The sequence below is a fragment of the Strix uralensis genome, chromosome 3 (genome assembly GCF_047716275.1).
Source record: "Strix uralensis isolate ZFMK-TIS-50842 chromosome 3, bStrUra1, whole genome shotgun sequence".
NCBI classification, from domain to species: Eukaryota; Metazoa; Chordata; class Aves; order Strigiformes; family Strigidae; genus Strix; species Strix uralensis.
Genome location: NC_133974.1, coordinates 106075461 through 106097325, shown reverse-complemented (window position 1 = coordinate 106097325; position 21865 = coordinate 106075461). Strand labels below are relative to the sequence as shown.

General features: G+C 36.0%; 1 protein-coding gene across 1 annotated transcript in view; it reads right to left on the bottom strand.

The window, feature by feature from the left end:
- Positions 1–2925: 2925 nt before the first annotated feature.
- SPATA17 (spermatogenesis associated 17) overlaps positions 2926–21865 on the bottom strand; it is a 92479-nt gene continuing 73539 nt past the window's right edge. The window contains exon 10 of the mRNA XM_074864855.1: positions 2926–3070. Coding sequence (XP_074720956.1) covers positions 2990–3070 — 81 coding nt within the window. The 3' untranslated portion in view covers positions 2926–2989. The remainder of the gene's footprint in view (positions 3071–21865) is intronic.

Below are 21865 nucleotides of genomic sequence, written 5' to 3'. Positions count from 1 at the left end.
AAACCTACAGTAAATAAAATATTAAAAATACATTACGGAAATATGTTTTTTAAAGTAATTTGATAATTAAAATTGATATGGTAAACTATATCAATAAGGAAGACACAGGAGTAAAGTAAAATCTCTTACACAATCACTTAGTGTTTATATTGATAGACTGGTTACATAATGACATCATCAAAATTCTTACTGTCTTGTTCACTATATTATTGCAGTGAATAAAAATATCAAAATTTTAGCTTTAACTGTCTTCAGATAAAAACTGTAGGTTTGTTTTGTGCAAACATTTTGATTTAAACAAGAGAGCAAACCAAAACTTTCTTTTCCAGACAGAGACATTCACTTGCATGCCACAGAGTGTTACAAAATAGAAGTGGTAGTCTACCCCGGAGTCACAGAAATTAGGTCCACTCCAGGGCTAAAATTTATCTTTTATCTCCTTTCCTACATACTGCAGAGTTGCTGCCATTCACTTCCAAATATTTTTTTTAATTGCTCATGATGTCCAATTCCTCTACATAATAAAAACCTACTGGTGTCCTCTGTGCAATATCATGTATTCTGAGCTTCTTTTGTAATCAAGGGAGTCCAACATGCTGTAGGTATCCCAAGACTGGCTTCTTGAACTATCACTAGATGTTCCTTTTAATATTGGGAGTTTTCTCTATCAGCCTCATCCATATGTAGAAAAAAATGTAGGGGCAGGTTCTTGTAGGCCATGCTCACAAAGGTTCCTGGACTGTGCAGCATCTGGGTGGGAGTTAAAACTAAAAATATCTCAAGATGCAACTAAAGTTTCAAAGATTGATATGCTTTTACATTTAAAAATATATTCAAGCTAATCCTCTGTTACCTCTCTCCATGTGTTTACATGCAGTTTAAGAGAGTAATAAAAATAATAAGTCTTTACATAATGGAAGAATTGGTAAAGGTCCCACTAGAATAATTATCAAATGGTTTGTATAAATATACTAAATAAGTGCTGAATGTACTTAATAAGAAATGAAAGGATTCTGGGATTATAGTGTGGCCACACTAAATAACTTGGATGTTATATGCCCATGAATGACATATATTCTGTGTGAACTCCAGTTAAATAAAAGTATTGGGTTTCCTGTGAAATATTATTGGCAAAAGAATCCCAAACCCCAAACCTGGCAGGTAATATGGTTGCTACTTTATTAATTTTGTGGATGTTTATTTATCTAATAAAATGAACAGATCTGCTTTTTTGTAAGAAGGTTTCTGGCAAGTAGCTAGCTGCTTAGAAACGGAAAAGTTGGGTGGTTTTTTTTTTTTTACTTAAGAGGAGGAAAAGTGTGTGTGTGTCAATTAAAATTAGAAGTGTTGGTTTTAATCTCCTTCTGTGCTCCAGTTCCTTAGCTATGAGCACTAACTGCCATTGCAGTACAGGCTGCATGGTAGGCTTTGTTTTGTCCTGGGGTCAGATACTGAAAGGAAGAAAGAGAAGGAAAGATTAATCTGATAAAGGCATTGCCATTTCTAATCGGACTGATGGGAAACTGTGGTATGAAGTTAAAGAGGCAACACAGGGTGAATTACTGTGATGAACTACCTTAAAGCTGAAGCAATCAAAGAGATAGCTCTCACATATAAAAATTACTGTGGCATCTTTATTCATCAACAGTTTTGCACAAGTGTCTCATGTTCAATCCCTTCCATGAACAACTGAAGCACTCTGATACATTTGATCAGATTAAATCTTATCAGGGAGACTTAGCTACTGAGGTGGCTGCTTCTCACTTCCCAGAGTTAATTTCTTGTTGCCATGCAGAAGAATAAACTTTTCAAAGCTTGAAAACGACAAACTCCAAAAAATAACAACAGTACAGCCCAGTGCCTGCACTTGTAACCTCCTGTAATGGAATTGAAAGTGCTTTTACTCTTGTGTATGATAGCAGTAAAGCTTTTTCACATAGACTGACAGCTGAAAACCTGCAGAAGTGAAATTTGTGACCCGTAGTTAAGAAAGTATTCATACAAACACACATCTCACGGAGGTTTTCTGCACAATTGTAGGGGACAAAAGAATCACATAACAAAATTCAGTAATGAAAAGCCTACCATTGAGTAACTGACAAACAGATATAATTGATTCTAATATAGTCAAATGATACGAAAAATCAAACATGGTATCTTAGAGAATTCAGCATAAAACTCCTGTAAAAATTCACTCACATGATTTTAAGAATTCGCTTAGAATTTGCTCTTTAAGAAATGCTGATCTTCCCACGATGCTGAGCTCTGAAGGTACTCAATATTTTGCAGGATTGCATGCTAGTGAACACAGCAGACTATCAGTTTTGTGTGATCAAATGTGTTCTTCTCTGCCAAGCATCACATGATTATGTACCCACATACTAGTCTGCTTAACACAGGACTAAGAATAAATACACAGCTGTATCACCCACAGAAGAGCTAAAAGGATTTAAAATAATATCACCTATGTAAATAGCCTATCCTGTCCTTCCAAAGAGATGGATCAGTATCCAAAAAAGATGCATACTAACACTGTAAATGATGAACAATAATAACCAAATAGTTATAGTTGGGAGAAAAAAACAACAGAAGTAATTTTTAAACCTTATTTCTTTCTTTAGTGATAACCTCACCTACAAACCTGTAATAAATACAATGTGATTCCAAGTCTTTTACATGATTACTCTGGTTTTGTATCCTAAAGTATTTACATTAAATAAAAAATACCAGTTTCAGAAATAATTTTCCTAAGATAATATCTTTTTTTTTTTTGCAAAACCACAAAAAAAATATTTTTTGATAAATCTTGGAAACTGTATTGCTTAAAGATCAAGCAAAATCATTTTATACTACTTACTTCAGACATAGTATATCACTTTACAGAAAGAGTACTTTATGGGACATTCAGTCAACATACTGCTGTGCATTTGTTGAAATACATTTATTGAGTACTTATCAGGTGTCCTATATTGTGTAGTTTACAGGACAATTACACTATTTGCCCAGCTCTGGAATAAGTTTTTCCAAACTTTTCGAAGAGAACAATTGGTGGTAACACTGTCTGAAAGTCCTAAAGAAATGAGAGACAAAAAAAGTGTTAAGTTTGGCTTTCATGGTTTTAACTTTTTTTTTTTTAAAGTATTTTAGAGATCTAAATATTGTCTTCTAGTTACATTTCATCACATAATCTAGAATGCATATTATGCAAAATAATATATATGAAACATACATTTTTACATTATATGTACATTACTTTGAAGAAGAGCACAAGAATTGATTGATTTAATTGAAAGCAAATATGTATTTCAAAGTCTAAGTAACTATAGGCACTACAGAAATTCCCTGCTCCAAGAAATAGATTTTCTAATCTTTTTCAAATCACAGTATACAAAATTGTATTCTCCTCCCTGGCAACCAGGTAGGTTAAAGACAGCAAGGCATCCTTGCAATATTTTAACTTTTCTACCTTGTTTAACATTAAAACATGGATATTAAACTAACTCCATGAGAAATAGTAAAAAAATGAATATATATTAAATATGTATTAGTGGCAACAAATTGATGACAAGTTCTGATAGAAAAAATACAAGCAGGATGATTCCTGAACACATTTTTTCCAGGAAAAGGTTTTGGTTATTACATTCAAATTTTTAAAATGCAAATGCTTACAAATCTAAATTGAATAAGAGAAACTCAGGTGAACCTGTGCCCTAAGAGTACAATGGAAATACAGCAAACAAACAAGAAACTAAAATATGTTAAGTATTCTAAACAGTATTTTGGTTTAGCTACTTACTAATAAATGCTCATGGCAAATGATTAGCAAGTCCACAGTGTTTAAAATCAAGGTTTTAATGCATTCTTAAGAAAATTATTTTCTTTGACCTTGAAATATTGGAACTAGTATCAGCAATACAAAATATTTGTTTTGCTTTAAAATTGTTTACACTTTCCGAAAGTAACATGACACAGATGAATTACCAGCTTTCCAGAATTTGATGATTAATTTTTAAGAAATAAGTTGGTCTGAACACTTTCTACTGTTTCGTATTGTCAGAGTGATGCTCTGTGAAAGTGCACGGAAATTCAATGTCTTCATAAAATGTCTGAGGCCATGAGTGAACGAAAGCTGAAATTTTTACTTTTTTGACACATTTTAGAATTGGAAAGGTTTGATTTTATCTTAAAAACAGAATGAAAACTACTTTTTTAATTTCTGAAAAATGACATGAAGCAGAAGTATCATTCCCTGGATAATTTAGACTTAGCTGCTTCACAGAACACAGTTAGCTGAATCTCCATAAACTGGCAGAGCAACTACAACTGCTGGTAAGCTTCATGCAAACACTGACATGGCCCATCTGAGTTTCATCTGCACTGCATAATGCCAAACTGTGACCATATCGTTTCTTACATCTCATACTTAAAGTCATTTGATATGATTCCTCCAACATTCTGGTGCATAAATCTTAAAATAGCAAGATAGACATACACATTCAAAATTAAATATTCCCTGTGTGCGGTTAAAGTGAGTACTACCCCATTCTTAACTGTTCACAAGGTTTAATTTTTAATGTTTCTCTATGTCTCATACCACACAATTTCCTACCCAAGAGAAACAGCCTATTTGCATATTTTAATATTGTACTTTAAGAATGGCATACTATTTTAATTTTCATTGTGTGTTTGGCATCACAAACACCTTCTTACTGTAGGAAAAGTTGTCCATATAATTATTATAATAAATATTATTATAACTCCAGCATAACTGCAAATAGTTTCCTTATAAAGTGAAGCTAGTTATATTTAATTCAGTAAATTCACCAGGCTAATATTGTTCATAGGAGTGGGAAAAAAACCCAGCTCTGGCTGCCGAGAAAGCAAACAGATAATACAGCTATAATTTAGAATTAAGCAGTAATTCAGAGCAGAATGCAGTATCCTTTCTTTTTTTTTTTTTTTTTTTAAATAGGAAGTACATGTTTAAGGATAGTTAGGTACAGTTTAACAAAAAAAGCAGCAAACTCAGGGTGAGACAGGGAAACCAGTAAAAGGTGTACACCCCCCACATCAGGATAAAATCAGGAATAGTAAGTCTGAGCACTGAAGAAGTCTTCATTTGCTGGAGCAGACGGCTTTTGCTATTAGGATGCCTGGCCATACAAAAACAATTGGCTGCCAAAATTAGCTCCTTGGGACGATTTAGGAGCCTTTGAAGTGAACAGTTTTTTGAGCTGGAACTAAGCCCAGGTCCAGCTTCAAACTCAAATCAAAATGACAAAGAGGAAATTTTCTCTGCCACACGCCCCCTCAGTGTAAGATTACTTTGGGTTGGCAGCTGTACTGTTTATCTTGTTATTTAAAGCTATTTCACTAGATACTCACAACTGAGCATTTAAACAACTGGCTCTGATTATGACGACAGCAGTTATGTTTGACCACATTTAGGAAACATCACAGAGTCTGATGGATAAACAGAAGTGTGGCTGGCTTTACAGTTAGACTATTTAAAGAAGTTTAGAATGTATACTAGATAAATTTTGCACAGTATGCATATAAAATATAAATATCTTTTTAGGAAAAGAACCCCAGCCATTTCTGTATTTGAAGATAGAGATTTTAATCAGGTTTTAACAGTGAGAAAGTAAGGCCTGAAAATACCACTTGGCCTTGCAAGATCTACCTCACAGCACTGAAGAGAGTCTATCCCACTGTATCATTGTAGCAGCATAAAGGGAAGGGAATTGGAAGCCAGGTTCTCATGTCTATCTATTTTAATGGTGAAATGTAGGTTCAAATCATGCAGTGAAGCATTGCAATGCACTGCTGGTTGATTCTAGTAGACTGCCAGGATCATCTTGAGTTTAAACTGAGTGCTACATAGCATAGAAGTTATGAAGTTACGCTGACAATACTTTTTAAGCTGCAAGAACAAAAGTTGTAAGTGGAGAAAAACAGGCTTCTTCAAAATTATTTTCACTGTCAGTCCCCCATTGTTGGTGGCTGGAATTATTTAGCTTACGAATATGATTTCCCAGATACTGGCAAGATTGACCCAACAGTTTTACAGTCTCAGGATCATAGGAGCATAGAGCTGAGCTTTACGGAATTTTTCCACAATACATTCTTAAATCATGCCATATAATTCTCAGCAACAGAGACCTGTAATTCTCAGGTCCAAGAACTATTTTAAATTCCCAAATGAAGTTAATGTAACACTTCCTTTTTAAATTTGTCAAGCTTTGACTCCTTTCACTCTAGTAAATCATAAGTGACTCAAGTTCAACTGACAGCTTAACAAGATCTACAGACCCTTTCAAGATATCTGACACCATTTCCCACAGCATTCTCCTGGTGAAACTGGCTGCTCGTGGCTTGGATGGGCACACGCTTTGCTGGGTGAAAAACCGGCTGGATGGCCGGGCCCAAAGAGTTGTGGTGAACGGAGTTAAATCCAGTTGGCGGCCGGTCACGAGTGGTGTCCCCCAGGGCTCGGTTTTGGGGCCACTCCTGTTTAACATCTTTATTGATGATCTAGACCAGGGGATCAAGTGCACCCTCAGTAAGTTTGCAGACAATACCAAGTTGGGTGGGAGTGTTGATCTGCTCGGGGGTAGCGAGGCTCTGCAGAGAGACCTGGACAGGCTGGACCGATGGGCTAAGGCCAACTGTAGGAGTTTCAATAAGGCCAAATGCCGGGTGCTGCACTTCGGCCACAACAACCCCCAGCAGCGCTACAGGCTTGGGGAGGAGTGGCTGGAGAGCTGCCAGTCAGAGAGGGACCTGGGGGTGTTGATTGACAGCCGGCTGAACATGAGCCAGCAGTGTGCCCAGGTGGCCAAGAAGGCCAATGGCATCCTGGCTTGTATCAGAAATAGTGTGGCCAGCAGGGACAGGGAAGTGATCTTACCCCTGTACTCGGCACTGGAGAGGCCGCAACTTGATTACTGTGTTCAGTTTTGGGCCCCTCACTACAAAAAGGACATTGAATTACTCAAGTGTGTCCAGAGAAGGGCAACGAAGCTGATGAAGAGTCTGGAGCACAGGTCTGATGGGGAGCAGCTGAGGGAACTGGGGTTGTTCAGTCTGGAGAAGAGGAGGCTGAGGGAAGACCTCATCGCCCTCTACAACTACCTGAAAGGAGGTTGCAGAGAGCTGGGGATGAGTCTCTTAACCAAGTAATAAGCCATAGGACAAGTGGGAATGGCCTCAAGTTGTGCCAGGGAAGGTTTAGACTGGATATTAGGAAGCATTTCTTTACAGAACGGGTTGTTAGGTGTTGGAATGGGCTGCCCAAGGAGGTGGTGGAGTCCCCATCCCTGGAGGTGTTTAAGAGTCGGGCTGACATAGCACTGAGGGATATGGTGTAGTTGGGAACTGTCAGTGTTAGGTTAATGGTTGGACTAGGTGATCTTCAAGGTCTTTTCCAACCTAGATGATTCTGTGATTCTGTGACTACTTGACTGTCATGTGTGTTCATCAGATCTAAACAATGGCATCAAAAATGGCGACATAAGCCACCAAAAGATTTATCTCAATCAACACACATATCATAGATTAGACTTGCCAAATGCTCACATAGTTTACCTTTGGAATGTTATTATTAAAGCAAATTCTAAAGAGATTTTACACCTGAGTATGCAGACATACATAAATACAGACCACATACAAATAACATTGGCAAACCAACAAGACCTTGTAGACCTACATATCAGCTTGAAGGGCTTTGAAAATGCATCCCTTCATATTCTAGTGATGAATTTGCACTAACAGGGTTTCTTTCCAAACAATTTTGAGAGTACTGTACTGTTTCCTGTAATATAAAAATGCACTTTGGAATGAGATAGGAATTACAATTAAGTATCTTCAAAATTTAATGAAGTAGAAAGCTGCTTCAGACCAAAGCAAGAACAGGCAAACAGCAGTAGCATATCTACTCACAGATTTTAAGGCCAGAAAGTACCATTATGACAATTTATTCTCAGCTCCTGCTTACAGACTTTGGGTAATTTCCTATAGCAAATCTATCAAGTCCATAATAATTATGAAGCTGTTAAGCATGTAAAAAACTTGGAACAATTAGCTTACAATAAACTTATGATACTTGATTTATAGCTTTGCACAGTCTTTCTCTGTAATGACAAAATTTCATTTTGTTGCATAAATAGATTTGGTTGCATAAATGGAGATCAAAGTTGCATTAGATTGTATGAATGCAGATTTCCTTCATAGGTTAGGAGAAGTAGCATGTGAAGATGTTTCGAAGATAAATTGTATATCCTCTCTAATGAAAAGTATTCTACCCATAATAGTGATTCAGAGCACTGAGTCCTCTTCTGAGCCAATTTAATACTGAAGACACTGTATAATTGCATGATGTCAGCCATGACACCATGTGCTATGCTAAAGGTAAACTGATCCATGAAAGCTTTGGATCTCAGAAAAACTTTTTTGTAGTGCTGGAATTATATCTGTTGATCGTATAGAGACCTATAACTGTAGATATATTCTGTTAAGAATCAAAGGAAGGAGTAACTGAAAAGTGGGCACAGCTGCTAGAATCCTAATTCTACCCTCATGCTGCTGAATAGTAAAAACAGGGAACAAAATCCACAGGTACACATCTAGACTTTAGAGGATGCAATGGGAAATTCTGCATAAAAGTCCACGCAGTAGTTATGTCCCTAGTTTAGGGTAAGCCCACTGAGCAATCTTGCTTTCTCCACAAAGCTGGGAGACAGCTCATGTGCACACCTCATTTGAAAACCAGGCAGTACTGCCAAGTGCCACTGTACAGCCATAGTCCACAACCCCCTCTGTTTAATACTAAGTGGTCATATTTAAGTATTCCCTATGATCCAAATGCTTGTAATAGTAAAATTAGAGTTTTAAAATGAGCTGTCAGAGTAAGCCTCCTGACCTACATTAATAGCCATGGAGGTCTCTAACAAGGAAGCAAACCAGAAATGGCAAGCGGTTATACAAGTAAAATGTTGATCCAGCTAACTTTTATTCTTAGCAAATTTATCAATACTGGTTAACAATACTTCCAACCAGTACAGGGCCTTCTGACATGACAAAATAAGTGTAACAACCCATTCTGTCAATACAACACAAATGTCATTTCAAGTGCTCAAAACCCACTAAGCTACCCTAAAAAAGATTGATTTATCTGCTCCAGTGTTTCTTTGGGGCAAACTTTTCTCACAACTGAAACCAATTAGTGGGCCTGGCACTTGTAGTGCAGAATGTAGGTCAGCATCAAGTAATAAAAAAGTATTGACTTTTCTCTGTCTGTAAGCAGCATGAAAGGGGTGCCATGGCCTTGTCGTATATGAAAAGAGCTCCATTAATTTCACTTATTTCAACCAGGGCTGTCAAATACTAATGCTTCTATTGCACTTTTCACACAAAGTACATTGACACCAATCCTGGCCTCAGTGAAACAAGTTTACAATATTTCAGTCAGTGAAAGGGGTACTATAATTTTTAATTCCCTGTTGTACATTTAGTCTCTTTAAGCAGCACTGCTCATAAGACCTATTGAAAAATATAAGCTGGGACATTAATAATGGCTATACACTTTTCCCCATGGGCAACAGAACCTATTTCTTGGGCATACCTTCAACAGCTAATTAGCCATAAAGTTCAGGACACAGTTGTTTGGCATAACTCTGTTTTTGTGGCTGGTGGGCACAGACTGCCAATTTTGCTTTCTGCTGTGGAGAAATATCCAAAAATGGGGAACAGGTCTTCTGTGACTTAAGGCTATAAAATTGAAAAGCTAATGTGTTAACCAATTGGGTCAACTAGCCCCTTCAAATAAGAGATAATAACAAAAGCCTGGATCATGCCTTAGGGACTGGATCTCATTGAGTCAGTGCAGAGGTATTGACTTCCAGGGAAAAGCATGTCTAATCGGAGTTCCCTGCACTACAGTGGGCAAGTGACCACTGCTGTGATGAAGGAGATAGAGTTACCCTTTCCCTATTCAGCTTGCCAGCGCCATACAGAGGAGAAGAACAAGGAGCCATCATCTACCTCCTTCTAGGGCTGTCTACTACTACTACCAATTCTAAATCCTCTAAATTTTGTTCTTTTGGGTAAGTGCAATGAAAAAACCTGTGCTTCCATGAAGACTTCATGATTTTCTCCATATTGTGGATTGACACGGTAGTGATCAAACTGACCCAAAATGTTATGATCACGTTTCCCACTATTTCCCTCCTAAATTGCCAGATTATTTTTTTTTTTTTTGCAAGTTTATGGTTCTTCTTGACAAGCTTGAGGGCTCTGAGTGTGACATCTAAGTCATTCGCTAATTACCTCCTGCAGATCCAAACATCATCAACAATAAAACTCTTTGTTTTAAAAAGACTGTGTGAATATGGTAGAAAGCAATTTTCTACTTGCTTTAATGACTTTCTAAGTGCAAGTCTTACCCTTTGAATCAGCTTGCTATTAGATCTTAAAATAAAATGATATTGTATAGCCATCATAAAAAGCAACTTTATAACCTTCTGTGTTACACTTACATCAGGCAAGTTTCTTCTACTTCTTGGTTTTAGTCTTTTATTGACATTATGATAATGTGTTGTAAAAAACAAATCAGGAAATTATGTTCACAGTAGGAAATCTAACAACATTATTTTAATATCCTATCTTCCAAGCAGAAAAAAAAAATATTAATTGCTATTTATGTAATAAACATTTCATTATTATTACACTTAAATTTTCATGGAGATTTACAACTATCGCTGACTTTTACACATTTCATCTTTTGAAAATACAAATAAGTAAACCAAACTCAAACAGTGCTTACTAAAAATTACAAAAGGTTTCTAATTATGGTTCATGCATTTGAAAAACCACTGATCTGATAATCGCATAGATTTAGATACTTCCTGCATGATGTGTTCAGTACAAGCAGCACAGTAGTGTGTGCTCCTCTGTGACAGCCTAACATGGAAATTATAACTCTATTCCTCCCTTTCTCTAATATTCTAAGAAGGAAGTGTTCTGCTACTAAATCTGTGCTCGCTGAAGTTTGCTTTCTTAGCTCAGCAGCTAAGCTGTGCTAATTTGTGCTTTGGAGATAACTGGCTAACAAAAGTCAAGTTCTAAAACTCCTTGTCCTCATCTGTGCAAGGTAGGAGAGGATGTGTTCTAGCCTTTAACAGAGCCTGCTTCTGTGTGGTTAGAAGCAGTTTGGACAAAGGAAAAAAAGGATATTCCACTGTACCCTTCTACAGTTGCACAAATTAAGTTATGACATGACAGAAAATAAAAATACTTTTGAGAATGCAATAGTTTGAGCCATTGTACAAGGAAAGCACAAATATTTCTAAATGAATAAGATATTTTGCAATAGCTGTGTTCATTAAGGATTACAAATGTGTCAACCTTTACAGTGCTTTCTCACAAGCAAAGGCAAATTATCTCTCAGCTTTGACGGAAGTTTTGTGCAAGGAAGGACAAAGGAAAAAAGGGGAAGGATTTGGTCCAGTGAATTACTTTTTCTCATAAGTATTGCATCTCTAAAATTAACCTGGGATATGAAACTAGCCTGTCCTTTTTGTCATGTGTAATATAACTAGCAATGAAGATTTGTGGTCCAAATTTGCATTTGTTACATTTACTTAGTACCCTGCAGTCATTGTCGTTGCCCAAGGGGAAGGAAGGGTGGAATTCCCAGCTGTACCCTGTAAGTTCATTTATTCCATTTATTGATGATCTGCAAGCCAGACACTGTCTGGTCCTTCCTCCCAAACATGTACTAGCTTTGCAATGTTTTAAAAATAAATATATTCTCCTTTATAAATAGCTGCTCAGATAATGAATTTATTTATGTGTATAAAGTTAATCTACTGAAGAAGAATAAATCACCTTTATGTAGACACTTTTCAGGTACTTTTAGACATATTCAGAGCCAGTATCAATATTAAAAGTATAGCTTGCCACACAGAAAGTGACAATGCATGCTGTACCATATTTCAGTCAATGTTCATGTTATGAAACATCACCCAAATTCTGTTCTGAATGTCTGTATTTGAACCAAAATTGCCAAAGATAATATTCTATTTTTTCAACTAATGTAGCCTTTTCTTACAAGTAAATTAAGAAACCAATGTGTATTTCTCCACAAGCTATTTCATACTTGGATACTCTTGAACTTTACTGAATCTGGGCTAAAACAGAAATGTGCAGTTGAAATAGTTCAGTAGGTATTCAGAATCCCAAGAGGTATTTATTTGTTATTGTCATGCAAATGTCTACTTCTTGCAGGGTATTTTAACTAAATATTTTTGAAGAAAGGAGTAGATGTTAATCCTTATTTAAGATGTATATATACACACTGAAAACACTGATGAGTGATACATAACACTTTTATGAAGTTATTAACTCTGAGGTGGGTCTATGCCTAACACTACATTCCTCCGTACAGAAAAATATAGAGTCTTAAAAACATCTGATGAAAAAGTAAAGGACATATTTTTATCATAGTGCTTGCATTTTTAAACCAACTCCTTGTCCTGTCCATCACACACACACTGCTAGCAACAGGACTTGTATTAGCAAATAATGCACTTAGGGATAAGTATCTTGACTTATGCCATTTATAAGCTGCCCCTTTCATTGTCTAATCTGTTCAACCACAACATTCTCCTTCCAGCTGAAAATAAGCTATTGCCAAGTGTTGACTGCCAAGACAAACTCAGAACCACTTTCAACCTGATGGACTAAAGCCAGAAAACATTTAACCTGCCAAGATCAAGTTGCATCTCTAACTTGCCAAAATCATGCCACTAGGAGTTAAGGAGGAAAAATTCTGAGTTGGAATTCTCAAGTGAAAATATTTTTTATCTTATCAGGTTAGGTTGTATCTGTTTGAAAAAAAGTTGCAATCATTTAGAATCGATTAAAAAAAAAAAAAAAAGCACGTTGATTGCACTGTATTTGGCATATGCAGCAAAAACAGTGCTCCAATTAGATTTCATCTGGTTTGACGTTGTTCTGGATCATACTTTCAAACGTGATTGCTTTCTGTGATGAAATGACTAGATATGCGGATCAAAGGAGAACAATGGATTCTGCCTAGCTGAGATTTAACAAGGCTTTCAACACAATCTCTCAGAGAATCCTTTTAACCAAGTTGGTAAATTATAGTCTAGATGTGCAGACTAATAGATGTAATAACTGTCTGGAGTATCAAGGTAGCAATGAATGGTTTGTACTTTAACTGGAACCTGGGTACAAATGTATTTCCTCAGGTGCTATCTTGGGATCTATCTTGTTTAATATCTTCATCAGTGACCTGAAGGTGTAGATGGAATGCACTCTCATCAAGTTCATGGACAATACCAAACTAATGGGTGCCATCGATACACTTGAGGGCTATGATGGAGAGTGATGTAGACAGGAATGGCCTGTCAGAACCTCACAACATACAGTACAGACAAATGCACCTGGTACAGACTAACCCCAGGAACAAGGCAGGCTAGAGGCCTACAGGCTGGGTAGCAGCTCTGCAGAAGAGGTCCTGGTGGTCCTGGTGGGCAACTAGCTAAACATGAGTCAGCAATGTGTCCTTGCAGTGCTGAAAGCTAAAGGGAAAAACAGCTTTCCTGTTTTGCAAATATAAACTACCTTCAGAAGAGATTGAGACGATCAGACAGGAAAAGGCCTTTCTCATTTTGCAGGCAGCTTACTTTGGAGATCAGCTAACACTAGAAAAACTACTCATCTATCCAGTGTTCACAGATGCTCTCACTAATCAACAAACTGGAAAAACAGCTCTTGATAAAACCTATTGCTATTTTTTCTGTCTGTATTTGCTCATATATGATAACATATCTTCTTTGTGTCATGATTTTCTTCATTTTTTATTGGCACTTTTTCTCTTGTGTAAATCCACCAGTTCCTTGATACAGTTCAGGAATAGCATCAGCAACACTGATTATTCACTCAGGCGCCACAGATTTGTTTTGGCATTGACATGAAGCTAGTTCTGTCAAACTGCTGCTGATTAAGAAACTTCAGGGAGAGGAACAGCTGATATTTATAGCCAAACATTATTTCAGATTCAACAGTGTTCATATAAATGAAATGGATTACACATATTAGCACAAATTTAAAAAATAGATTGCTGAACATTTCAAAAACTAAAATCATGCTGTCTTGGTTCTGATATGAATACATGTTATATATACTAAATGTAACAACTTGTGCAAACATATTCTATGGTAGTATATAAGCAAAAGTTTCTTTCATTTTTTCAGCTGGATAACTTCCAAACTAAATTCTACACTCCGTTGTCCATGTTGAGGAAAGAATTTAGCCTTAAACTTTCTTTAACATCTATGTCTTTAATGTCTATGCAGAACTTTCAATGTATAGCTGAGTACTATTATATCTATAAATGAACAGGAACTAGGAATTTTTACAATGTTTTATATGCTAATTTATTCATTGACAGTGTAGTAGCAATATAAGTTATACTGTAAAGTTTCCCATACTTCTCTGAGGACTTTGGATTTGACCTGAACTGTTGAAATTCTTTAAATAGCAACACATTTTGGTCTTACTCCTGCCAAAGGCTTGGGCATCTGCAAAAACTACAAATCATGCCAAACTCTCTGAGTGATATATGGAGGACCACAATCCACTAGGAAATAAGCTAAGACCAACTCATTCATTTCATTTAGGTCCTTCAGTGGGATTTGAACCATCCAGCCCACAAACCATGTCTCATGAGATTGCAGTATACATCCAGCCCACAGTAATAATGATTCATATACATATATGTGTATATGCTTTATTGCTACCTTTAGCTGGATTAAAAGCAATATATCAAATTTTATATTTCTGCTTCTTTTATTAGCTTTCTAGCACTTGATCAGCTGATAGAGGTGATAATGAAATGTTTTTTTATAAACTGGAATTTGTAAGTCCTGTCCTGAGAATGTAATATTTCAAAAAATAGCTTAAGCTTTGGGGAAAAAACCAATTACAGAAACAGCATTAAAAATGCCAAGCACTGGGCAGAAGCAATTCTGGATCAGTTTAAAAAAGTGATTGATGAAACTCTAATCTGAGCTGAAGGAACAGTTTCACGACAAGCTGTGACCATTCCACACACTTCATTAGCTGCCATAATTAGCCTGGTGTTTCAATTTGTTAGAACTGGTGGGGACAATTTTACTCAGAATGCAAACATCAAAAAACAGGGTGCCTCAGACTTCAGAAGAGGCTGATGAGAAGCTTTTCTAGTCTCTGTTAACTAAAAGATTAATTACAGCTGATGGGAGGCTGTACTCTGATTGTCACTCTGTCTATGTGCATTACTTTTAGCATTAGAAGAAAGACATGGTTGACACTATGCTGCTCAATCAAGCAGCTTCGCATTAGGGTACAAAGTCTGTTAATATGCAACGTTTTTATTGTTTCTCTTTTTATTTTTCTTTTTTTTTCCCCCTAAGTTTGAGACTTTCATTCCTAACAAATTATACTTTAAAAGAGCAGGGTATTCAGTTGCTAATGATAAGAGCTTACCGCTTATCCTGTCGTTCCTTCATGCAACTACAGGTGAGAGATCCTAACATGTCTCAAAGCTACTGGCTAGAAATATTATTAGTTCCTGTTATCACAGTCAAAAAGTAAATTCCTACTCAAATAGTCTCATTTTGGAAAACAAAAAAGAATACAGTTGTGAAACAGACACTGTGTACATCACAGCCTTTATATCTTATCCCCTTTACTTTAGGTGCTGTTACCTCTGTACAGTAACTCATCAAAGCTTGTAAGGTTATTCAAATGGAAGTGAAGTCTGAATTTGAAGTGCAAAGGTTATTCCTGATTAATTCCATAACTCTCATTGTAGAATATTAACACATGTTTATACACCTACCCATAAATAAATCCTTTTGTGGATATGCCTTTCATTTTCCCTACATATTTTATGGTGATATCAACAAAAATTATAAGATAAGGAAGAATATAGTTTCTTATCTCTATCATGGTGGAATATCCGTTTAACCTGAGTTTATAAAGGGCATGTTGAAATCAGCTCTTCATTGCATTAAATGAATAAACACTGAAGTGTATTCCAAAGTGAATATCGTATTACTATTTAAAATGGAGCAAACAAGTTCACAGTTGATTCATTATATAAATTTTAAGGAAAGAAGCAGTAGCTACTTACATCAAACCATTAAGACAACAAGCAGTCTGCATTACTTACAGTCTCTCATTGATTCTAGTGTAAGTGAACAAAGCTATCTTTTACTGTGATTTTTTCTTATTCAGGGTATGTAGATTACTCTAAAATCCATTTTACTGCACTGAAGTCCTACTGTTCTAAGAATAATATACTCTTGCTCTCTGGAGACATCATCAAAACAACAAGAACTTGCAGTCTTTCATCTTGGGCATATACTTGGCATAACCTCTTAGAATCCATCCAGGTATTAGTAACATTACAGATTATACAACTGTTCAATCATAATGGGTCAGTGTGATAAAATATGTCATTCAGGCATCAGTTTAAGAAGCAACATTCTGTAGTCCTAAGTACATCTGTTGCAAGAAGTCACCAGAATATGTGCTTCTGATCTTTGTCTTCAATTTGCAAACTCACCAGCAACATGCATTTAAAGATGAGATTAAAAAACTGTTTATTTTTCTGTGAAAATGGGTAACACCAATTTTCCTAGAACATTCTTTCTAAATAGCATTTGTCTACATATTGATTATATTCATTATGGGCCAGATCCTTATCTGATGCAAATTAGCCTAGCTCTATGGATATATCTCATCACACTAGGCTCTGAGGATCAGTTCTCATACCTGCATTTTTCAACAGTTACATGGACCATGTAATACTTAGAGGATTGTGAAAAGCTTTCTGTTACTTTCCTTTCAACTCTATTTAACCAGCACAAGCAAGGTCTAGGTGAGTATTATCAAATAATAAGTAGCTTGCTTTTGCAGATATGTTCCACAAAGAATTTTAAGTGACTCCAAAAATAGCCTTTTTAATTCAATATTGTAGTAAATTGAATTGAATTGAAATACATTATGTTTGCTAGATATATAAACAAATCTACTTAATTCCAAGAATACTGAACAACCCATCCACAGCGTCATCAAAAGGCAAGGCCAAGCACTTCCCAGTTTAGTGTGAGGATTTTCAGTTCCAACAAACAAAATAATACCCAAATAGTGAACACCTGAACACAACATAAACAAATTAGGTGTAACTTCAGACTTTACCATTACCACCTCAACTGATTATTTTTTTGTATTAAAAGCTCTGCCACAAGTTACTGTAATGTACTCTAAGCATGTACTGAAGGAATTGTTCAAGATACTCTATTTCTAAAGTGTTTCTGATTAAACAAGAGGCTTTAAAATGTTTAAGCAATGTGTACAATAAGAATTATTTAGGAAGTTAAAACATACATATACTTCCCTCAAAGAAATATTGGTTCAAGTTAGCTCTTACTAAAAAGCAAGATTTTCTTTTATGCCACAAACATACAAGTTGCATTATTAAATGAGGAAGGTAGGCAAAGCAAGACATTTATCATCCAACAGACAAATGACACAGGATTGGTAGTTAGACAGTATAATAAGTACCATCTAATTTTCTCTTACAAATCAATTTATTCTTCAAAGCCTTGGATCATCATCAAGGGACTGCATTTTCCCATTGAGAAATTACAGAACTGAAAATCAGGTTTTATAAAATATTCAACTAGTTGCTGACAAAACCTTACAAATAACCACTAGAACGGATTTGATTAGAAGAGTGGTGACACTATCTTTTCTTATGCAAATAACTGAATGGTTTGGCTCTTCTCAGTCACTACTTTGTAGTATTTCCTCAAAATCAGACCCTGTAACTCATCAGTAACCTTCACCAGAAAGTTTTTCCAATCTTTCTTTTCAGCCTTCCAGTTATCCACAAATTCTTTTCTGCATTTAAACAGTAGCCAGGGATACATTTTGTATATTTTAATGTGCTTCATGGTGTTTATCTTCCTTCTACACCTAAGAAAAAGATTCCTGATAGTTAATAATTATTTGCATAACATATATCAAGAGTAGCATTTTTCAAAGGCGGCCCAGCAGTGGTGACCTTAAGGATTTTCTCAAAGGAAACAATCTACAGCTCAAGAACCTTTCCAGCGGGACCTCTGAAAGTGATCTTCATAACAAAATCTATTTCTCTAAATATGACACAGTCATTAAGTAAGAAATCTGGAAAAATCATTATGTCAACTGTCAAAAGTTGAAACTGTCATTTGCTTTCCTGGAAGACTGAATGGGTGCATCTCAAAGAGAGATATTCCATTCTAGTCCTGTGAATGAGAGGTAATGTCTGGTGTTCCCACTGTTGGATATGACATACTCCTGCCTTTTTTAATACATTTGCTTCTCAACAGTACATCATGACATTTACTAAAAAGAGCAAAGAATTCAGAAGTAGAAGTTGCAAAAGTGACTTTAAGCCATTTTTTGTAACCCAGTTTCAGCAACCACTTGCTTATTAAGCTGGTCTGTGATATTAAATTGGGAAACACTGCTCTTTTTTTGTATTACCTAACTGGGTAGCCAAATGCCTGAACTCCAAGGAGGTTGCAGCTCTGAAGAGTAATGCTGCTGGGGGAATTGCCCTATGTGGAGGCAGGGAATTAAGTTGTTTTTGACATGAAGATACAGCAGCATTCTGACTCACAATTGTTGTTCTAAGAGCAGAAAATATATGCTACAGGTTACAAAGGATAGACTTTCTATGAATAGTATAGGATGTATTGTTGTAGGATCAGATCCTTAGGTTTAAATTATTTGGTTTGCTGCAGGACTCAGGGTGGGAAGAAAAGTGACAGAAAGCAGCCTTATCTTGGGAAAAGATAGTTGATAACTCAAACTAAGGGTCCATTTGGAGCATCTGAATAGATACATCAAGTCATGCCAGCAGTAATAATCATACAGGAGCCATGTCATTGGCCAGAGATTGCTGGAGTGCAACACACTTTGGCAACAACCCCTTATTATCCCTGACATGGCTCATGAGGAAACTGGTAGTGTAAAAAGCAAACTCTTACAGGTCATCTAATAATTCCCCTACAATAGAGTCACTTCTGGCTGCCACATTATGTCAGCTCTGCATTGCCTAGGAAAACACATTGCAACTGGATTGGAGAAATAAGAATCTGATATTCAGAATACGTGCTAGCTCTTCTCACTATACATTAGTAACTTCTGTCACAAAGCACCTTAGTAAACATGGCCTTAAAAGTTCTAAAACATATAATAAGGCTGAAAGTACAAATGCATATTAGTCCATATCACACTGTATTAGAAAATATCCTCATGTAATATTTTTTTCCTAATTAAAATAAAAACAAGCAAATTTCTTTGAAAAATTTTCATGGAGTCACAATCTGAGACATACTTTGTACTTATCTCAAGTCCAATCGCTGCAAGGTTAGGAAAAATGGAGCTAAGGTGAATCTACATAAATTTCAGTATAGTCAGGGATGGAAAAGCATGAATAGTGTATCAAACTATTCTGCCACATAATGACATCATTTGCTAGATACATCATTGTTGTGAGTATGTTGTTGTCCTACAAGGGATGAAACTAATTTTCAAACAGAACACATCACTTCCCTGCTTCCACCCTATTTTTCCCTCACAGTAATACTATAAAAACATAAATTTGCTGTGGAACCACAGGATACAGTGGTCTCAGAAGAATGTGGAAGAAAATGGTATGACCATGGCCGTGTAGAAGAGTCACGCTCACTTTCTAAGGCACTGAGATTTTCAGGCCATATTACGTTCTCCTTGGGGACCTGTTCTCACATATCTGGAACTTAGGGCACTATCTAATAATGTGATTCCACTTGGGCCAAAATGGGAGCAACAATGAAAACCATAGAGGATATTGAAATTTCAGAGGCAGCAGACTGTATAAAATAGGATGAATTCCTTGAAAAAGAGAACGCTTTGTGTGTCCATCACAGAAAGTCCAGACAGTGAAGTCATGTGAGAGGAATTATGCAATTGAGGCATTCATAGAGATTTGATCCTTACAATCTTCTTTATGGTAGAAAGCAAGTTAAAGATCAAGAATTTTTTCCGTAGTCTGTTATCTCTGCTATTCCAGATGGGAAATTTCTTACAGTTCTTGGACAAAAAGCCAAATTTACAGCTAGTGTAAATCAACAAAACTCTATACTTTGCATTATACTTATAACATTCTTTATATAAACTCTTAAAATACATACACACAGTGGTGTTTATCTGTTACATATGTCATGATTTAATGAAATACTTCTGCAACTTCATATAATCCCAGTTGAACGCAATCACTGTCGAACAAAATCGACTGAAGCTGTTGATTGTACCTTTATCTACACTAGCTGAATTTGAGCCTGTAATTCTCTGCCTCTGGTGACAAAGATGGAAGCGATACAATATATATAAGGACTAATTATTGCCTATTCTAATGGCTACACAATACAGTGTGAAAATGCCAGTAGTGTTGACTACAGCCCAAGTTCTACTGCCCCACCAAAAATAGAATTGTGTTGGCCTTGAATTACAAGGGCTATTTCCCCTGGCCTAAGCAAGACCATGACAATCAGAAATATTTGAACGTGATATTTGATTAATGCTGGCAGTATCCTATAAGTGATTTCCACTCGACAATGTCTAATTATTTAATTATTTCCCATTATTAATGGAATGAAACAATTCAAAACAAACAGCTAGAATGACTGTTTTGCAGGAAGCACATAATCATCAATTCATAGATGTAGAAATCTTCCTAAAATTATATTAAGCTGGCCTGTTGAACTTGAAAGGCATATTTTATCCCAATCAATGCATAAAAGTAAAATTATCCATAACTAAGGCATGTTTCTCTGCTGTACAGTTCAGCTGTAATGATCCCCACACACTGCACTTGCACATCAATTATGATAATCATAATCACGGTCGTTAAGCTGAATGTTCATTATTATCAGGATGCTGGTGACAGCAGATTCAATCATCGGGTGCAATGGGCAGGCAGTCACAGTCCCACCCAAGTTTCTGCAGACAGCGTTGTGCCACATTAAATCTATGATGTGTTCCACATCCCACTCCATTCCAAAAGCTGTAGACAGTAAAGGTCAACTTTATGTTCTGTGCAATATGCTTAGGTTCTCTAAATTAATTCTTTGCAGTACTAGGTATTTTTATGCTTTGTAGATAATAAAATTCTGTTTAGGGCCAAAATGCCTGTGCAAATAATGAAAGAGTGATGCAGTTGTACTGTAATTCACCTATAATAAGACATCAGAGGAAAGAATCTATCAGGAAGGAATATCTTAAAATGTCACTTCCTGAGTTTTGCAAATAAGAAAACATTAAATGCTGTCATTAAAGTCAGTTTTCTAAAATGCATATGCAAACTAATTCCAATACCCATTAAAGGCTGTAAGTTATCATTTCTGCCTCAGTAAATATGAACATATGTGCGTGTTTTGACAACTGAAAGATTGTAGTTAGTGTATTTGATCCCTTGACTGTCCAGCTACCTTGGAACCTATCATTGTAGATTAAATTCATAGTGACTGGTAAATTTTTTGTATTACTTCTCACACAAATTCTATCAAAGGCTTTCCACAGTATTTAGACATACAATATCAAACTAAAATTATGCAAACATTTTAATTTTTATAGTGGTTTACTGCTGGGTAAACTAACTAGATTCAGATTCACTAGAGGTACAGTATTTCCATTTCTTGTTTATTTTTAATGAAGAATTCAAATACAACAGTTTTTCCCTTATGTCCTGGTTTCAGGTGGG